Below are 20,924 nucleotides of genomic sequence, written 5' to 3'. Positions count from 1 at the left end.
AGGGGAGGAGCAGAGGAAACAGAAATAAATATTCAAATATGCAAACTAATAAAACTAAAACATCATGTTTTAGAAAAGTGTTTATTTTAACATAACCTGGGTATAATGTGCATTTGACATGATAGTTCCCCTTTAAATAATATGGAACCAATAATTTGGTACAAATAATTGAATAAGCAATATTTTGGTGCAACAAACAGTACCTCTTTGAGTGAGTTCATCCAATACACCCAGCAGGTTGGGGTGAGGATGATCATTCTGTAGACCATAAAGACTTTCCCAGAATCCCAGCACAGCGTCTCTCCCAAGAGAATGAATATCTTCTACCAACATCTCAGCAAATGCAGTGGCACCACATTGCTTCTTTATAGATACATACTGCTGCAACACGGATAAAGAAACAAAAATTATTCATGTCTTTTAGCGATAATAAATATCCTTCTCTAAATTTTAAATTAGCTGCACCTAAATATTGTACCAGAATCAATTAAATCCAATTTGTTCACCAACTGTTGCTCTGTTAAAGTGATTATACAGTGGCTGAGCCTTCATGTTATCTGAAGACAGAGACCAAATGAGCAGTTGTACAAATGCTTTGCCAGATACAATTGCCTGTTTGTTCTGTCCAAAAGCCTGGAGGAACAGAACTTGCATGAAAGTGAAGACGAGTCGCTGCTTCTTTCTCATCTGCATTGGCAGATTACAGTTTTAAAGAGGATAGATCATAGAGGAAAGGTATCCCCAACCTGTCAACTTGTAATGGTTGTATGCTTGTGACATACAATCAGGGCAGCCATCGGGGGGAGACAGGGGGGGGAGTTGTAGGGGGCCCGAGGGTAAGGGGGGCCTAGCCACGCCGCACTTTCTTGATTAGCCGGGCCCCCTGCTTTCTGAGAGCTGTCGACTTCGGGAAGGCAATGCGGGAGCACAAGGGGAGGTATCTTCTGTCCATTACGTCCCCTTATTGGTCACTGAGTTTAAGTCCCGGTTGAGCTGCTCAGGGATTGGATAGCTGAGGTTTGAACTTCTCCTCCAGCTCATCCAATCACCATGCAGCTTTACCAGGACTTGAAATTCTGTGACCAATAAGGGAAGAAAATGCTGTCACTGGAAGAAGATGCAGCCACCTGTGCTCCCCTCCTCCCTTCTGTAGTTGGCAGCTCACTGACAGAAGGTGGGCCACACTAATGAAGTAAGTGTAACATGGCAGGGCCGCCCTAAAGGAAATCCATTGTGGTTCCTGTTGTACGGTGGGACCCTGGGCACCAAATTTTTTTTAAACTTCTGGGGGGCAAGTTTTTTTTACATGGACGTTTAAGGGGGGCATTGGCCACCAATTTTCTTATAACGTGTGTGGGGGGGCTGGCCACCAATTTTTTCCCCATGTGATGTCCTAGCCACCGATATTTTGTAATGGGGGCCCTGACCACAAATGTTTTTTTCAATGTTTTTTTTTATTTTTTTTTATTAACATATGGGAACCATAGCCCTCAATGTTTTTTTTTTTTTAGTGTGTGGTGGGGGGTGGACCTGTGGGGTGGGGAGGGCAGACCTGTAGGTGGGGCTTGTGGTGGGCACAGCCCAGGGGGCCCAGGAAATTTTTTCGTATGGGGCCCTGCGATTTCTGATGGCGGCCCTGCATACAATATCTAGTAGTCATAAGACTAAAGCAACTTGTTGAATAACCTTCCTAAACAATTTACCATTTATCCAAGCACCTTATTCAGAGGTGTGTGAGGACAGTGAGAATCCAGAGCTTTGCGTTCCACAGTGGAATGAATGTGCTAAATATCGGTTGACGCCATCTTGGATTGGAGGGGAGAGAGGAGTTCCAAAGTGAAGTCTCTACTGAGCGCATAATATTATAAGTGCTAAGTCAGTGAACACAGGTGGAAGGTGCAGTACATTGTCAGGATCCGGAACGCAGGATCTGTGAGAGCAGTCCAACGCTTTGAGGCACAAGTGTGCGAAAGAGGCTGTTGGGGGACACCCCATTAAACTGTTTTGCTCCTCAAATAACCCTTTTTTCTCTTCAAATAATTCTGCATGTCCTCTGTAAATAACGGCAATTGAGGCTCTATTCTGGGTGAGATCTTCCCTCTTCTCCTACTTTCCAAATATATAGCTCCGTTGATACTACGGACATTCAGGGGCACATTTACTTAGCTCGAATGAAGGAATAGAATAAAAAATACTTCGAACTTCAAAGTATTTTTTTGGCTACTTCGACCATCGAATTGGCTACTTAAACCTTCGACTTCGAATCGAGTGATTCGAACTAAAAATCGGTCAACTATTCGACCATTCGATAGTCGAAGTACTGTCTCTTAAAAAAAATCTTCGACCACGTACTTCGCCACCTAAAACCTACCGAGCATCAGTGTTAGCCTATGGGGAAGGTCCCCATAGGCTTTCTAGCCAATTTCTGTTCGAAGGAAAATCGATGGATTAAAATCCTTCGAATCGTTTGATTCGAAGGATTTAATCGTTCGATCAAACGATTATTCCTTCGATCGCTCGAATATCGCTAAATACTTTGTCTTCGATATTCGAAGTCGAGGAATTTTACTTTGACGGTCGAATATCGAGGGTTAATTAACCCTCGATATTCGACCCTAAGTAAATGTGCCCCTGACTGTCTTTTAGAACTATGATTCACACACAAAGTTTATGCGAAAGCGGATTTCTGGATTAGAAATTGTGGGGGTTTTTTTTAATGAATTTTATCCCTAAAGGAAAATCTGCAATTTGGTTGCCTTGATATGTACAGTATATACACCTTTTAACATTTTATACTAATTATTGGTATCCTCGAAAGGACCTTGGGGATTAAAGGTGTATTAAGGACTGATTGGAAAGGATTCTTTCCTTTTAGTGCTGCATTACTTTGTCTTTCACCTCCTTAAAAGCAAACATTTTAATGGTCGCTATGGGTTACTGCAACTGGGCAAACTTTGTGCCCTTTATTATATATATATTATACTATATGTATTATATATACTATATTGGGACATATGTTTGGGCTTCTGTACCACTAACAGGACATCACAGCTGATTTGCAGTAAAGATCTGTGGATGCTCCCAGAATATATCTATCTTCTTTTCTGCTGATGCCCAGCACCTGCTCTAGGCTGATGTCCCTTACCTGAACTTAGGAACCAACTAATAATATGCTGTATATAAAGGTTTGGGAGCTGTTTTCCAGAATCCTTGGGACTGGGGCTTTTCCGGATAAGGGGTCTTTCTGTAATTTTGATTTCTGTCCCTTAAAGGGGTTATTAAATAAAAGGCACCGAGTTTGCCCAGGAGCCAGAGGTGTAAGTACAGAGCAAGCAGACCCTGCGGATACAGTGACCCCCAAAGGTACAGGGGCCCCATGAGGCCCTAATTTATAAGCAGTTTCAACATATATTGGTAAAAATGACAATCTCTGGATATGTTGGGGGACTTAAAATGAATTTGCTGTGGGGCACAGTAGCATCTAGTGACACCACTGCCAGGAGCAGTAACCCATAGCAACCAATCGGCATTTACTAGTCACCTGTTTAAAAAGCAAACATCTTACTGGTTGTTATGGGTTTCTGCTCCTGGGCAAACTTAGTGCCTTTTATTACATAAACTCCTAAGTCTACTAGAAATTCATGTAAACATTAAATAAACCCAATAGGCTGGTTTTGCTTCCAATAAGGATTAATTATCTCTTAGTCAAGTACTGTTTTAATATTACACAAAAATCCGTTTTAAAAATGTGTATTATGTGATTAAAATGGAGTCTATGGGAGATGGCCATCCTGTAATTCAGGGCTTTCTGGATAACGGGTTTCTGAATAACAGATCCCATACCTGTACTATATTACATTTGTTTATAATAACAGTTAGAAGGTGTCAATACTTTGCTTTACACTGTATCAGATGGGTAACTGTTTCATGCCTACACATTCCCTCACAGAATCCTTCACTTTTTTTTTTCTCCTTTTTAGGTTCTGTGTGAATAAGTCAGTTTTTGTCTGAGAGTCTCCATTTCTATCTGTGCTTCCTCTCTTTCTGCTGCTTTACACTGTTCAGAATTACCTCAGAGAAGCAGCTACTCTCCTCACACAGGAAGCCCCTCCCACTTTCTTTCCCAGACACCCTTGCACCTGGCTGCTAGGTTTTCCTGAACCAGACAGTAACAGAGCGTTAACCCCACACTTGTATTCCCCATTCTCTCTGCTGCTGCACCATTGAAATTGGAATTCAGTGACTGGGGACAGCAAGAAATGGGAGCAGCATGGAGCACTGAAAAGCAGTACCCTAAAATTTTCCTCACAAATAGGGTTGCCACCTTTTCTGGAAAAAAAAACACAGACCTTCCCATATTCTTGCAGTTTTTTCCTATTAATAACATTGGCATTAAGCATCATTTTTACTGGCCAGGTCGCAACCCTACTCAACCCTACCCCAGTTGTCATCGGCCCATAAAGTCACTAGGCAATAAAGTTGGATTTGCATTCGCAACACAGGAACACGTGTACTGAGAATTATAGATAAAAAATATTTTTATTTTAAACATCAGAGTTCCTGACAGAATTAGTTAGCGGTCTGTCACCGTGTCCTTCTGGGTCATAGACAGATTATCTCCTTACAGTTGACAGTAGTTATGATCTTTACACTGTCTCATAGTCAAACAAGGTCAGAACTAGGAGTGGGAAGAAGAGGCAGGTGCCACAACAATATGGTGGAGGATGGGGCCTAGCTGCTAGACCGGCTTGCTCTGGCTCTGTCTACAAACTATGAAGGAAATGTCATTCAGAGCAAAGTCTCTCCCAACAGGAGTCTGTTCCTTTTCATCTCCTCACATTTTATCAGTAGCTTCCAGCAGGCCAGAGCTATGGGTCGGCAGAAGAGGCACATGCCTAGGGCTCAAAGGTTGAGGGGTGCCATGCATGTACCTCTCCTGCCGCCTTCCCGTAGTTCAGGCCCTTGTGTCCCCCACCTCTAGCAGTTCTTGTATTCACCGATATCGTCAGCACATACGTGTGCTCTTCTGAGCATACACATGAGGGGAGTGCCATAGGCAACTCCGGCCACTTTGGCCCACCAGTGGCATCTCTGGAGACTCTCCCTTCTCCTAAACCCACTTCACTGACTCTCCTGGAGAGTATTCCCAGCACCCTTTATGGTTTCCTTCATGAACAAATTCAGGACCCACTCCTGATTTCACTTTGTGTCTCAAAACCCTCTAGGAGACCACTTCCACGACCTCATTGGTGCTGCTCAGGCTGTCTGTAAGACCCCTATCTGTTATAAATTACATTTGCATACATTTATGGCACTTTTATATAAATAAATGATGATGGTCTGGACTGGGATAAGCCCTGGCATTTCAAGCAACAAATCCAGTAAATGGGTAATGATACCAAGAGGCGCAGGAATTCTGCTGCAAAGTGCCTTTATTCACCAACACGACATGTTTCGAGCATAACCGCTTTTTATCTAGTCTCACACTTGATACAGTGCTGTTAAAGGACAAGGAAAGGCAAGAAATAAAATCCCATTTTTACTTTCTTTAATGAAAAAGAAACCTATCAACAATATACTTTAATTAAAAAATGTGTACTGTTTTTATAAGAAACCTGACTGTATGCAGTGAAATTCTCCCTTCATTTACTGCTGTGGATAGGAATTGTCAGATGGTCCCTAACTGCTGAACAGGGAAACAATCATACTTATGAACAGCAGGGGGAGCCCCTGCCTTACTTCCCAGCCATGCAGAACTCAAGCAGCTTTGTTTATGACGATCCCTAAGCAGCCCAGACCACACTGAGCATGTGCAAGGTCAGGCAAATATGTTTAACAATGTTACAAGATGATAGCCCCTGTGGCCAACTTTGAAAGCATAAATCATTTGTTTGATTAGGCTTTGTGGTGCAGTAAGTTCATGCTTATGTTTAGTATACAAAATACAGCATTTCTAGCCTTATTCTAGCCTTATTCTATTTTAGACTTTCCTTGTCCTTTAAGCTCAAAACATGTCGTTTTGGTGAATAAAGGCACTTTGCAGCAGAATTCCTGCGCCTCTTGGTATCATTACCCATTTATTGGATTTGTTGATTGAATTGCTCTGGATGGAAGCAAAGATTCCTGATACCACAATAAAGAAGGAAGGGTAAATATACCCGTTTATACTCGCATTTCAAGCACACAGAGCCCCAAGAACACCCTCCCCCCACACTAATGCAAAAATGCAGAAGTAATTGTATTTTTTTAGTTGGGCTCTTTTTCTTTAGGCAGTTTTAAAGGCGGGTGCTGGTGGGCACACGTTGTTAAATCACCCAGATTCTGCTAGGTGGAGGTGCATTAACCACAATTGTAAAATTTACAATTACAATACAAGAGTATGTTTACATTCAAGCCTATATTTTATTCCACATTTACTAATTCTACCAATGTTTCATCTTCTATCATGATAATGAAATGATATAAAAGCTGCAGGCACTGGAATCTACCTACTGGTAACTGCACATTGGAATTTAAAATATTTTTTAAATATGTTTGCTACTGTATATGTCAATGTGGTTATTTACCATGAGATCTGACAAGGCCCATTGTTCCAATACTAATAACGCTCGAGAGCTGCAATCTATAAAGCCGGTCTCAAGGGCCAAAGTCTTTTGGAATATAGCCCCCAGTCCACAAGGGTCCAAATATCAAGTTTCAAAAATTATACTCCAAAGAGTTCTATTCAAAGTTAAAAAATCAATATTTTTATCAAATACAAAATTTAAAAAAGTAGGCATACAGACCCATTGATGCTCCGCCTCACGCGTTTCATACCCACTGGTACTTAATCATAGGCACTGGTAATGCTACATTTGGCTCCAACATTAACCCATGGAGATCCCTCCCTCAAAATTTAAAACCAATGACATGTTGCCACATCACACTCTGATGTTAAAGTGACAATGCATATAAGATCAATTAGGTCACATTTCCTCTCCATATGCCCTTACTTTAAACATATAAGCACAAATCCCTGTGTGTAAGGTTTTAAATTTTGAGGGAGGGATCTCCATGGGTTTAAATGTTGGAGCCAAATGTAGCATTACCAGTGCCTATGATTAAGTACCAGTGGGTATGAAACGCGTAGGGCGGAGCATCAATGGGTTTCTATGCCTACTTTTTTGAATTTTGTATTTAATAAAAATATTGATTTTTAACGTTGAATAGAACTCTTTGGAGTATAATTTTTGAAGGCCCATTGTTGTCTAGCTGACCGAACCATAGAAAATGCCTAATATTTATCAAACTGTCATCTAGTTCATTCCTTCATACAGTAAAAAAATCTACCCAAAAAAACATTTTTGTGCAGTGAAAGAGAATGTCATTCTAAGCAACTTTCCAGTATACATGGAGGGCCTTATTTATCAAAATTCTAATTTTTCTGATTATTTAAAGGAGAACTAAACCCTAAAACCGATATTATTATTAAACTATATTGACTTTATTGCGCCAACCTAAAGTTTCAGCTTGTCAATAGCAGCAATGATCCAGGACTTCAAACTTGTCACAGGGGGTCACCATCTTGGAAAGTGTCTGTGACACTCACATGCTCAGTGGGCTCTGATTGGCTGTTGAGAAGCTAAGCTTAGGGCTCGTCACTAATTATCCAGCAGAAAATGAGCTTCCCTGGCTGTAATATAAGTTGATGTTACAGGTTTGCTGATTTTTAAATTCAGATGCTAATTGCACTGGTTTCTGTGCTGCCATGTAGTAATTATCTGTATTAATTACTAATCAGCCTTATATTGTGACATTTCTATTCTATGTGTACTGTATATTGTGAGTGGGTCCCTAAGCTCAGTAAGTGACAGCAGCACAGAGCATGTGCAGTGAATCAGCAGAAAAGAAGATGGGGAGCTACTGGGGCATCTTTGGAGACACAGATCTTTACTGCTAAAGGGCTGTCGTTGCCTTGGGCTGGTACAGAAGCACAAAACAAAATGTACAACATTTCTAGCTACTTCTTTGGTTATAATTTAGTTCTCCTTCAAATAAAAAAAAAGTCTGACCAAACTAGAATTCATGATGGGATCTTATTTATTATTAAAAAAAGCAATATTTAATCGGTCTGTACAGAGAGATCCCATAAAACTATGGCAACGTAGGTATTCCCATGTACTAAACACAATTCCGCCAGCATAGATTTATATTGGAATATGGGAAAGTGATGTTATAGAAATAATGACCTACCTCCAGAGAGATAAGATTCCGGAAGTTCAGCTCCCTTAGGATACTCAGAGTGTCCAGGCACTCAATAATATAGATCAGATCTTCCTTGAAATACTCATAAAATATATTCAGCTGCCGTTCTTCATACTGAGCTAACTTCTGTTGGAACTGCCGGATCTCATCTAGAAAACAGACATTGACGATAGGCAACATGCAAATATCCTGCACCAATCAAAGTATTTAAACCCAAAGCCATCCACTAGATACTTGAGTATTGATAGTTTCCTGTCATGGCAGCCTGCTGTGTTTTTGATTTAGTGCTTTACCAGGTAATCTGTGAGTTTAATATATTTAAAGGAATCGTTCCGTGTTAAATTAAGAACTGGGTAAATAGGCTGTGAAAAATAAAAAATGTTTATAGTTAGTTAGTTAGCCAAAAATGTAATGTATAAAGGCTGGAGTGACTGGATGTGTAACATAATAGCCAGAACACTACTTCCTGCTTTTTAGTTCTTTTGGTTTCCACTGATTGGTTACCAGGCAGTAACCAATCAGAGACTTGAGGGGGTGGGCACATGGGACATAACTGTTGCTTTTGAATATGAGCTGAATGCTGAGGATCAATTACAAACTCATTGAACAGTTATGTCCCATGTGGCCCCCCTTATAGTCACTGACTAACTCAGAGTTAGAGAGCTGAAAAGCAGGAAGTAGTGTTCTGGCTATTATGTTACACATCCAGTCACTCCAGACTAGACATTACATTTTTGCCTGACTAACTATATTAGATACATTTTTTATTTTGCACAGCCTATTTATTTATCATTTATAACGATGTCACTAGGAATAGTGTATAACCAAAGAGGAGGTGCTCTGGTTTATGTTTGAGCCACCACTTGACCAGACCTATGTCAGAGGCCAGACAAAGCTTCCTAAAGGTGCCGGCCGCTAAGACAACAGGGTTCACTTTAAATAAGCAAGATTTCTACTTTGCACCCTAGACCAGAAGGGGCAAGTGTTTAATATACACAAAAATGTTCACAAAAACTGGACTTTTCCTTTATGCATTACCCTCTGAAAGTTTCTCTTGTACGAAACATTCACTTTACTTACCGCTAGTAATGACTCTTCCACGGAATTCATCCATTTTCCCTTCTCATGTGACAATCTCACTGACCAGCCTAAAAACAACAGAAAACAAGAAAAATGTCAGCTTTCCATACATCAGTAATAACATATATAAGAAGTACCGGTGCTCAGGGCCATCTGTTTTTAATCACTTGGATTATTTGGATAAAATGGAGTCTATGGGAGACGGCCTTTCTGTAATTCATTGCTTGATGGGTAATGGGAAATTGGAAATCATTTTTAGAAATTTGGATTATATGGATAAAATGGAGTCTATGGGAGACAGCCTTTCCATAAATCGGAATTTTCTGGATAGCAGGTTTCTGGATCCCATACATCAATTATCTAGCAAACCCCAGGTCCTGAGCAGTCTGGATAACAGGTCCCATACCCATAGTATAAATTGCATAATTGGTGTCCTGACTGATTAGCACTTTCCTATTGTTCCTAAGGTCTGGGAAGAGGGCAAAAAAAAAAAAGATTTGGTTGGGGGTCCAGTAATGGCATAATTAAACCAAATAGGGTGGACCATTAAAATAAGCAGCAGGTAGGGTTGCTACCTTTTATGGAAAAAAATACGTAAATATGTTTATCTTTTTTCCCTATTAATAACATTGGGATCAGCCATCATTTTTACGAGCAAAATACTGGCCAGGTGGCAACCCTAGCAGCAGGGCTGGGTTAAGATTCCCCACAATAAGTGAAAAAACTAAATCCCCCAGGTCCCAGCAGTTTGTGGGGCTCTAAGCAGTCGCCCTAATTTCCACTTTCCCTAAACACAGCTCTGTGCCGGGTGCTGCTGCTACTGTCACGTAACCAACGCCCAGTGCTTACATGTGACACGGCTGCCTGAGAAGCTTTCACTTTCATTTTCTGTCGGACATGTTGTTCTTCTTTCAGCTTTTTCATAAAACAAATAGTAGGGCAGAAAATGGTGACATTCACAATGTACACAAAATATAAGGGAATCCCAGACTCCGTTGGATTGTTTTTTTGGCAGCAAAATACATTTGTGGCGGATACAAACAGCATTTATCAAGTGCATTGCAATGTGGCTGGATATTGTAATGTGAGGACTGAGTGCAAAGTTCCCATTCTGGGGTCAAGACCAACTGCAACTATGTATTTGCGCCTACAGCCTGGACCAACGGGTAAAATAGTAAGTACATGTCAGGCACATGTTATACATTCACATATGCAAGAAAACAGCTGAAATCTTACCTTTTAATAACTACAAAGAGCAGGTCCCTGTCTGTCTGTCTCCCCTGCTGATCAGTGAAAAACACACAAACCAGGAAGCAGCAGACTCCCTCGCTACGATTTCAGGCCAATCAGGGATCACTGCTATATTGCACAGGCTTAATCTGAAAACATCATGAGACCTTTGTAATAATGTATATGGTTATACAGGTATGCGACCTGTTACCCAGAAAGCTCAGGGCCTGGGGTATTCCAGATAATGGATCTTTCCTTAATTTAGATCGTAGGTCTACTAGAAAATCGTGTAAACATTTAAATAAACCCAATAAGCTGATTTATAATATGAGGAATAATTATATCTTAGTTGGCATCAAGTGCGAGCTACTGGTTTATAATTACACAGAAAAAGGAAAATGTCTATAAAAATGTGGATTATTTGATTACAATGGAGTCTATCGGAGACGGCCTTTCAGATTCAGAACTTTCTGTATAACGGTTTTTCCAGATAACGGATTAGTTGTTTTTTTTTGTTACAAAGCACATTACGTTTAAAGGGGTGGATCACCTTTAAGTTAACTCTTAGGGGCAGATGTATGAAGGGTCGAATATCGAGGGTTAATTAACCCTCGATATTCGACTAGGAACTAAAATCGTTCGACTTCGAATATCGAAGTCGAACGATTTAGCGCAAATCCTGCGATCGAACGATCGAAGGATTATTCATTCGATCGAACGATTAAATCCTTCGAATCGAACGATTAAATCCTTTGAATCGAACGATTCGAAGGATTTTAATACAACGATCGAAGGAATATCCTTCGATCAAAAAATCTCAGGCAAGCCTATGGGGACCTTCCCCATAGGCTAACATTGACTTCGGTAGCTTTTAGCTGCCGAAGTAGGGGGTCGAAGTTTTTCTTAAAGAGACAGTACTTCGACTATCGAATGGTCGAATAGTCGAACGATTTTTAGTTCGAATCGTTCGATTCGAAGTCGAAGTAGTAGTCGAAGGTCGAAGTAGCCCATTCGATGGTCGAAGTAGCCCAAAAAACACTTCGAAATTTGAAGTTTTTTTAATTCGAATCCTTCACTCGAGCTTTGTAAATGTGCCCCTTAGTGTGGCTAATCCTAAGCAACTTTTCAATCAGTCATCATAATTTATTTTTTATAGTTTTATAACTATTTCCCTTTCCAGCTTTCAAATGGTGGGTCACTGACCCCATCTAAAAGAAAACAAATGCTCTGTAAGGTTACAAATGTATTTATTACTAGTCTTTCTATTCAGGCCTCTCCTATACATATTCCAGTCTCTTATACAAATCAATGCATGGTTGCTAGGGTAATTTGGACCCTAGCAACCAGATGTCTGAAATTACAAACTGGAGAGCTGCTGAATAAAAAGCTAAATAACTCAAAAACCACAAATAATAATAAATGAAAACCAGAATATCACTGTCTACATCATAGTAAATGTTAATTTAAAGATGAACAATCAGCTTAATAGCATGCCCTATGCAGTATGGTGCAACACAGGTATTATTATTATTATTATTATTCAATAATTAGGAGCAACAGCAGCAACAGACAGATGTGGCTCTTCGGTGAAAGATCTATTTGCTTGTGGTTCAACAACATGTACACATGGCTGCCAACATTCAAAAAACCCAAAGAGGATGAGGCTGGGAAATTTTTGGACGCACCAAATTAGTAGCCGCTCCACCCAAATACCATGCCCAATAAACAAAATACCCACAATGACAGACATGTTATGGACTTCCAGCATTTCATGACACTGTGACCCCCCCCCCATTTCATGGTACAATGTGGCCCCTAAGCCGTGTGGGACAATGTTGGTTGGGCAGCCTGGCCGGTTAAGTTGCTCCACTCTTGGGGGAAATAGCGCACTTACATGCATTGCTTACGGGGGCTAGGAAAACAACTGGGGAACAAGGTACAGCACAATGTATAGGAGACAGAAGAGGTACATGACTATTCCCCCCCCCCCACCATTGTTGCACCCTAGGCATGTGCCTCTACTTACTACCCCTAGTTCTGGCCCTACCCTAAGTATATCATTACACTGTGGCCTCCAAGCATGACTGAATGACTAATACACCAATATATTACTATTCTCATTCAAGAGTTATGGGGGTGGGGTCTGACCCAGCGTTGGACTGGCACCCCTGGGCACTTGGAGAAAACCCTGTGTGTCCTGGTTCCCCTTGGGCACCAATGGTCCTATGAACTGCTGTGGTGCATCATCTAGTTTTGTGTTCATAAATCAGTCCTCATGTACACTGCCTGATGGCTGTCCCACGTCCATCTTGTAAAACCATAATGATGTGCCGTACACTGAGGGAAATTGGGTTTTAAGAGTGTTTGAGCATTCCTAAACTCAAGTCTACTCTACTACTGGCAGTTGCTGGCATGCATCAGTTTTGCATTTTGCATGGACATTTTCAAACAATCAAGCAATCCCAGACAGTAACAGAATTATCCAGGGCCTGGTGTTCTTCCCGGGACTATTATCCCACTGTTACTATAGACACCATCTCTCCCTACTATACCTGCTATCCCACAGTCACACTCCCTTCCCAGAGACTATTATCCACTGTTACTATAGACACCATCTCTCCCTACTATACCTGCTATCCCACAGTCACACTCCCTTCCCAGAGACTATTATCCCACTGTTACTATAGACACCATCTCTCCCTACTATACCTGCTATCCCACAGTCACACTCCCTTCCCAGAGACTATTATCCACTGTTACTATAGGCACCATCTCTCCCTACTATACCTGCTATCCCACAGTCACACTCCCTTCCCAGAGACTATTATCCACTGTTACTATAGGCACCATCTCTCCCTACTATACCTGCTATCCCACAGTCACACTCCCTTCCCAGAGACTATTATCCACTGTTACTATAGGCACCATCTCTAGAAGGGTACGTTCGGAGCAGGGACCCCATGAATGAAGCTAGTGAGTGGCAGGGATATATCTGTTATAGATTCTCTAGGAGAGTGAGATAGAGAGCACAGATAGTAAGAGCAGCTTGGCTCCAACTAGAAAGGGATAACAAGGAGGTAGCTTTCCTCTCAGGTAAGACTGGCCCATAGATAGGGAGACAGACTAATAAGGATTAGGTTTAGTGAGTTCCCTGATCCCCTGTGTGACGATCCAGGTCAAGGTGCTGAGATCATGAGGGGCCTCTATCCAGGGGGACAATATCGCCTCAGGGAGTTCCACTGTGCTGTCTCTGGAGGAGATTCCCTGGCATCTACCTTGGAAGCTCTGTGTGAGCAGGTGTGCCTGTATATTCTGCATCTACCTCTGAAAGGTCTGTGTGAGCAGGAGTGCTTATATATGCTGCCAAATGCCTCTGTACCACTGCAAGTAAACCTGTGGATCATTTGTCTTGGACAAATAAAAATTATTCTGTTATATTGCAAGAACCTCCTGGAGCCCATTATTCCTATTTTTTTTTTTTTGCACAGTAACCTGAGAGTTGTAGTTTCACTACACCATTCCTGAAATCTTCCATTGAGCGAAGGCCCTAGCCTGGGGTGTTTGAGTCACATGTAACCCGTGCTCCGCTCACTCGCTGAACATTAACCTCTTTTTCTTCTGCTTAGCCAAGATAGCATTACAATCATATCTTACTTTATATGATGAGTCACAACAGACACAGTATTGCCAAAGGAATATGCACTCTCCTCTTATTGAAATTAGCATTTAAAGTCACACTCAGTTTCCTAACAATTCTGTGCTTTCTACTTTGTGTTTGGGGAAAGCCATCTCCTGTTTCAGCACAATAATGCTCCTATAATCAAAGCCAAATCCATACAGAATGGCAACCGGACACTGGTAAAACACCAGACCCACTCCACAACCTGACCTGACCCCCCCCCCCACCTGATCACATAAAAAAGACGTGCATGAAGCAGGTAGGGAGGAGACAGAGGGGCATTTATGGCTGGGGAGAGGGTCCTGGGGGTGCAGGGACCCTGATGTGGCAGCCCTGGTGGGCCCACACCCTCCCAGTCCAACCCTACTGACTGCACAGAACCCTGACCCCAGAACTCCCTCTGGGATGAATTGGAACCCTGACTGTGAGCCAGGCCTGGTCCCCAACATCAGTGTCCAACCTCACTAATGATCTTGTGATTGAATGAAAGCTAATCCCACCAAAAATATTCTACTATCTAGTATGAAACTTTCCAGAAGAGTAGGGGATTTTATAGCAGCAAAGGGAGGATCAACTTCACATGAATCCACTTGGTTTGGGAAGGAGATGTTAGAAAAGCCAGTTTCCCCATTATACCTGGTCACATAATGTCCATGTAGGGCCCAAATCCAAGTCCCCCGGACTTACTGAGTATCTAAAAATTGTTTCATCACTCATCCAAGCTCTTCAGTATCAGCCACTTTTGCCCATACCGCTACTAAACAAGGATTCTAATAAATGGCCAGCATGGAAGTCTGCCTGGCAGGGACTGTTAAGCTTAAATATTGACTGGCCATGGGGCATATCCCCATACAATATATTATTCATATGAATCATTTTTGCAGTAACAGAAAATGCATTAGAACGTGTTGTAGTTTGTATTTAGTGAATTTGTCTGAATTTGCCTAATTCCAAATATACTTTATGTTTAATGGTGTGAGGTTTGCTGGTCACATGGAACATTTTTGTAAATACTCCCAATACTGGTATAAGGCCAAATAGCCATCTTATGAGCCCAATATGAAACTAGACATAATGTAGAGAATTATACAGGGAACATATCTGAGCTCTTCCTATTCTATAAGGTAAACTTCTTCAAAAAGGGCAATACAGAGTTGATCTAATTAGTTCCAAAATTACAGCCTCTAACCTCCCCACATCAGAACTTAATGTACTTCATGCAATAAATTACCAATTTTATTGACCATTTGCAATGACTTTTCCTCTGAATTCATCCATTTTCTTGTAACTTCCCAACTTATATGAAACACAACCTGAAATATTAGACATTGATATTTTGAATATGATACTGTACACACTTCCTATACTTTACATTATCATTGATTAAGTGGAAAGTGGTGAAGTAAGAATCCTCCAATTCAACTCCAACTGGAAGTGACGTCACACTGGAGAAGAAAACATACTGCCAGTGATGAATATGACCAGCATCAGAATGGAGGGTCCGAGGTCCCCAGGGTCTTTCTATACAGGAGCCCTCTTGTCTCAGCTGCAACCCCCCTCCAGGGCCCCTGTCCCAGCTACAACCCTTCTCTCGCCCCCCCCCCGTGTACCTGTTATCTCAATCGGCTGGTGGGTGGAGATCAGTGGGTAAAGCAGGCCTGTGTGGACATGGTTGTGGTTCTGCGTCAGCAGGGTCCACAGGTTTTTACCCAGTGTCCTACCAGTCTAGTCCAACTCTGAATATGATGTCACAATAGTGTAAGTCATAAGTGCCTCATATAACAACCAATGGAGGAAGAGAAGCTTGGCACTTGCATTGCACTTTGGATACCTTGGGTTCCATTTGAGGTTCCTTCTGTCTGTTTTATTACCAGCACACTGTACTCCATGCAGCAAACTAAATCTCTTTTGTAAGGGAAAATTTTGATCTTCCATTTGTTTTTTAGACGATGAAGAAATGATTCTGTATTGTAGTTTTCTATGCAGTTATGAGGTCTCAATAAACTCTACTGGTCAGCCTGGGTTGAATCTAGGGTTGCCACCTTTATTAAAAAATTTTACCGGCCAGTGGGGGGCGGGCACCAAAAGGGGACGGGGCTATGTGGGGTGCCGCTTAAAAGGGGCGGAGGTACGTGGTGTGCCACTAAAAGGGGCGGGGCTACGCGACATGCCGCAAAAGGGGCGGAGCAACATCGCACAGCGCTGGAAAAAAGGTAAGTTAATTTCGAATTGGGGGCAGGCCAGGGGCTTTTTTTAAAGGGTATTTCAAATTACTATTTAATTATTTTATTTAAATTTGCAATACCGGCCCCGGCCTTGGCAGGTGTTTTACTGGCTAGGCCGGTAAAATAACGGCCGGGTGGCAACTCTAGTTGAATCATTCACTAAGGGGTTATTTACTAAACTGCGAATACAGAAAATCAGAAAAATTTGAACTTTTAAAAAAACACGAATTTTCCAGAATTTATTATACCTCGACGATGGAAAAGGTCAGAATCCAAAAATCTAGCATCTCAGACCTGCCGAGGTTGCATATAAGTTAATGGGAGAAGTCCCAAAATTTTTTTGATCTGTGCTGGGTTTCATGCAATAACCTGAATATTTCGGAGTTTCCGGAGTTTCGGGTGAAAAAGCCGAAAAATTTGTAAAATTCTGATATTTTTCCCACAAATTTTTTTTTGGGAAAATTTATTCATAAATAAGTTGGAAAAAAAACTGTGCGGATTTGATCAGAGTTTTTTCCAGAAAATATTGAGATAAATTTAGACCTTGATAAATGGGCCTCTAAGACCTATAAATAGTTATTCATTGTGGTTCCAGTTGATGGGGCTCCCGCTTGTGGTCCTGACCCACAGGGGAGCAGTTGGTATACAGGTTTTAGTTTTTTCAGAAGAAATGGCAGCAGTTCATGTATCAGTTGTAACTAGGGTTGCCACCTCGCCCTTTTAAAACTAAACACATATTGTAACCACAGCCTGCATGGCTAATTAGCAATTCATTTAGATGTATGCTGCAGACTGAACTGATTGATGTGCAGCCATGCTTCTAAATTAATTGCAGGTTGTGGATTCCATATATGTTCGGGTTTATAGGGGTGAGGTAGCAACCCTAGTTGCTCTACTTTGACATGGGTAATACTGGTCAGGGCAGGGGCAGGTTGTAAGGGGGGAACCATAATGTAAAGGTATTGAGTCAAAGACTGAATCAGAAATTTATTTAGGGGCAGTAACGTAACTAGAGAGGGGCAGGCCCTGGCGCGGGACGTGCAACCGGGTCCCCGCCCCCCTCTGTACGCCCGGAAACGGCAGCAATTACTAAAAAAACTCAGTGCCCTGAGGGGGTGGGGGCCCTGGCCCAATCGCACCCCCTGCTCCCCCGGTAATTATGCCACTGTTTAGAGGTGTGTTTACTATCATTGGCGATAAATATGACTGGTGCTGTTTGAACATTAAAGTGTTGTGAGCACCATGGAATAAAGTTTGGGATTCACCAGTTTGTAGCAGACAAGGTATTGGCTTTCCATTTATTTTTGACTATTTCACTGGCGAGTGGCTAGGCCAGAGCCTCTACCCAATTCCCCTATCTGGACTTTAAAAGGTACAGAGTCATGCCACAAATTGAGTCAAAGACTGAATTAGGAAGTTATTTAGGGGCAGTAATGTAACTAGAGAGGGGCGGGCCCTTGCGTGGGACGTGCAGCCGGGCCCCTGCCCCCCTCCGTATGCCCGGAAAAGGCAGCAATTACTAAAGAACTCAGTGGCGCACGAGCTGCCGGGGGGCCCTGAGGGGGTGGGGGCCCTGGCCCAATTGCACCCCCTGCTCCCCCGGTAGTTACGCCACTGTTTAGAGGTGTGTTTACTAGCATTGGCGATAAATATGACTGGTGCTGTTGCCCATAGAAACCAATCAGATCTTTGTTTTTCTCTACCATGCAGAAAGGCCAGGAGGCAGATGGACTTGTTATAACAAAAAGACTGGCAAGTCTATTGCTGATAAATTTCACTGGCACAGACATGGTTCTGTTTATAACTTCCCCTTTAAACATCCACTACAGTTTAGTGTGTGTGTGTGTGTGGGGGGGGGGTTATAAACAGGGACAGTTCCCATTTAATCAATATAAATCATTTTGAATCAATAACCCTTTGACTGGCAGTAAATATAGAATCTATGATGCTGACAATAAAGTACCAGAGACATAAATGCTGTAGGGCACCTTGTTCGATATTGAGCCATAAACAATGATTTTAGTGTTCATAAGTGTATAGATAATAATTTATTAAATAGGGATTCTGTAGGTTTCTTGTGCCCAACTGTTTTGTTAATCTGTTTCCTCAGCAACCATGGACACCGGGGGGTGGGGCAATGACAGGAAGTATCATCTCCATGGTCTCCTGCTTTCTCACCGCTGATAGTAATCATGTGACCTAGAGTTGTCCAATTGCAGAGAGTTCCCCATCCCAGTTATTATATTAGTTCTTTGAAACTCCTAGTTGCATCAAAGCTGAGGAAATGTAAAATCACTGGGGTGTCATGTTATCATCCCCCTAATAATTGCTTGCCCTTAAGATTCAGGCTTTTTTGTGTTGGGAGACAATTTACCTCAGGACAAAGAGCTCATCCTTAGAGAATGATACGCAATGTGGGAAAGTTCTCTCTGGCCTGGGATCCAGTTTGCAAATGGGGAATAAAACCCAAGATCTGGGCCTTTCCCTGGGCAATTGGGGCATTAAGGGGCAATGTAATATCAGTCACTAAAGCAAAAATCTCTGGCAATGTGAATAAATGTTCACAAAGTTAAAAATTTTGCCTTTACGAACACTTTATCTCTCGTGTGAAAGTAGGAAAGTGATTGTGAATTTTATAGTTTGCGAACTTTCACAGTGTATGTAAAAAAATATCACAATCGCAAACCATTTTATACGACAAATAAAGGTTCGCAATGCGCAATTAAGATTTGCAATGCAATAAAAGCCTAACGAAGAATATTACATTGCGACAAGTGAATTTTTATTCGCAAAGTTTTGCTCTTTGCAAATTTTATTACATTTCCCTCATAGTAACCTTAGAAAGCAACTGGAAAAGAGGGGAAAATGACATTTACCTCCAGCCTATGAATAAGAATTCAGTAATACACACTTGAGTGGTGAGGAGGGAGTCTGCCATATTTACAGCTAGCACAAAAACATCCAGTGCTGTACTTAGGGTTCGATATAAGTCAATCAAGCCAACATGCGGTGATAGTGTATTTCTGAGTATTTAAATATATATATATATATATATATATAAACAGGGGCCGCTCACCATTCCCATTTAATGGCCCGGTACAATTATCCCCAGACCCAGCGCTTGTAAAGTAAAGCAGTTATACCTCCCCTCCAATATAGAATTCAATACTGCCTTATGAGTTGAAGATCTTACCCAGTCGGAGGCGTGACCCAGGTGCTCCCGTCCTGAGTCCGTCACTAAGAAGAACATCCGTATCCGCTGCACACCTCTATATTCATGGCGACGCACTCAAGGGTCCAACGAATCGCTCAATTCAAAGATTTTTCTTCAGGTAAAAAACGTTACAAATCCATGAAACAATCCTCAGAAAAATCGATCTTTTATACATTTTTTTGAGGATTGTTTCATGGATTTGTAACTGTTTTGTACAGATTGGAAAGGGTTAAATTGGTTTTATAATTGGGGCGGGTAACTTTGGGTTTAAAAATGTGTAAACCAATGAGAATCTGAGGTCTCTGAGGAAATGTAGTGACACGAAACGCGTCAGACCTTGGACGCTGTTCTTAGTACCAAGATGTATTTAATAAAGTAATGTTTTTTACCTGAAGAAAAATCTTTGAATTGAGCGATTCTTTGGACCCTTGAGTGCGTTGCCATGAATATAGAAGTGTGCAGCATATTTACAGCTAGGGTTGCCACCTGGCCGGTATTTTACTGGCCTGGCCGGTAAAAATGCCGGTTGATCCCAATGTTATTAATAGGGAAAAAGGATAAATATGTGGGAAGGCCGGTATTTTTTTCGAGAAAAGGTGGCAACCCTATTTACAGCACCGCCCTGTACTACAAAATGAAGCACAAAGACATGCGTTCCACTGCTGAATACAGAGTTACTTGAGTTTGGCAGCACTGTATTCATGAGAAGTTTTATTATGTATTACTGAAATAGAGAGGGTACAGAGAAGGGCAACTAAGCTGGTAAAGGAAAAATCTTAGCAATGAGTAAAGACTGGCCAAATTGGGGATGTTCACTCTGGAGAAGAGGTGCTTAAGGGGGTGATATGATGACTATGTATAAATATATAAGGGGATCATATAATAATCTCTAATGCTTTATTTACCAGTAGGTCTTTCCAGCTGACACAAGGTCACCAATTCTGCTTAGAAGAAAGGTGGCAACCACAAGGCTAATGTTAATTATTTGTACCCTATCTTTTAACTACAGATGGAATTTGCTGGATGAAATGATCTATTTCTCTTCCTGTTCTTGCCATACTCTCTGCAGTACCTGCTACATTAATATTTGCCACAAGATAAAAGCAAATACAAAGCAGCAAAGGAACCAAATCACACTGAACCAAACTCCATACAAGCACTTTATGGTTATGAGGCAACTTTGAAGGACTTTTACTGTTGTACCTAAATAAGGACAACTGGGTGCTAAACAATAAACGTGATGATTTTCCAA

General features: G+C 41.5%; 1 protein-coding gene and 1 long non-coding RNA gene across 3 annotated transcripts in view; one reads left to right on the top strand and one right to left on the bottom strand.

Moving 5' to 3' along the window:
* LOC108699436 (NACHT, LRR and PYD domains-containing protein 12) overlaps nucleotides 1-10,733 on the bottom strand; it is an 18,912-nt gene extending 8,179 nt beyond the window's left edge. Inside the window, exons 1-4 of one of the 2 annotated variants that reach the window (XM_041573672.1) lie at nucleotides 10,561-10,733; nucleotides 9,325-9,392; nucleotides 8,233-8,393; nucleotides 204-378 (exon numbers count right to left, since the gene is read on the bottom strand). In XM_041573672.1, the coding sequence (XP_041429606.1) occupies nucleotides 204-378; nucleotides 8,233-8,393; nucleotides 9,325-9,358 (370 nt within the window). In that variant the 5' untranslated portion in view covers nucleotides 9,359-9,392; nucleotides 10,561-10,733. Of the gene's footprint in view, nucleotides 1-203; nucleotides 382-8,232; nucleotides 8,394-9,324; nucleotides 9,393-10,560 lie in introns of both variants that reach the window. The other variant, XM_018231520.2, reaches the window with a different exon arrangement.
* On the top strand, nucleotides 10,265-20,924 carry LOC121397232. The gene is made up of 2 exons (XR_005963604.1): nucleotides 10,265-10,498; nucleotides 20,682-20,924. It is a non-coding gene; the product is annotated as an uncharacterized LOC121397232 (long non-coding RNA).

This window comes from Xenopus laevis, chromosome 8L, assembly GCF_017654675.1.
Source record: "Xenopus laevis strain J_2021 chromosome 8L, Xenopus_laevis_v10.1, whole genome shotgun sequence".
Classification (NCBI taxonomy): Eukaryota; Metazoa; Chordata; class Amphibia; order Anura; family Pipidae; genus Xenopus; species Xenopus laevis.
The sequence above is the reverse complement of the archived record's forward strand: the minus strand, read 5'-3'. Positions and strand labels throughout refer to the sequence as shown.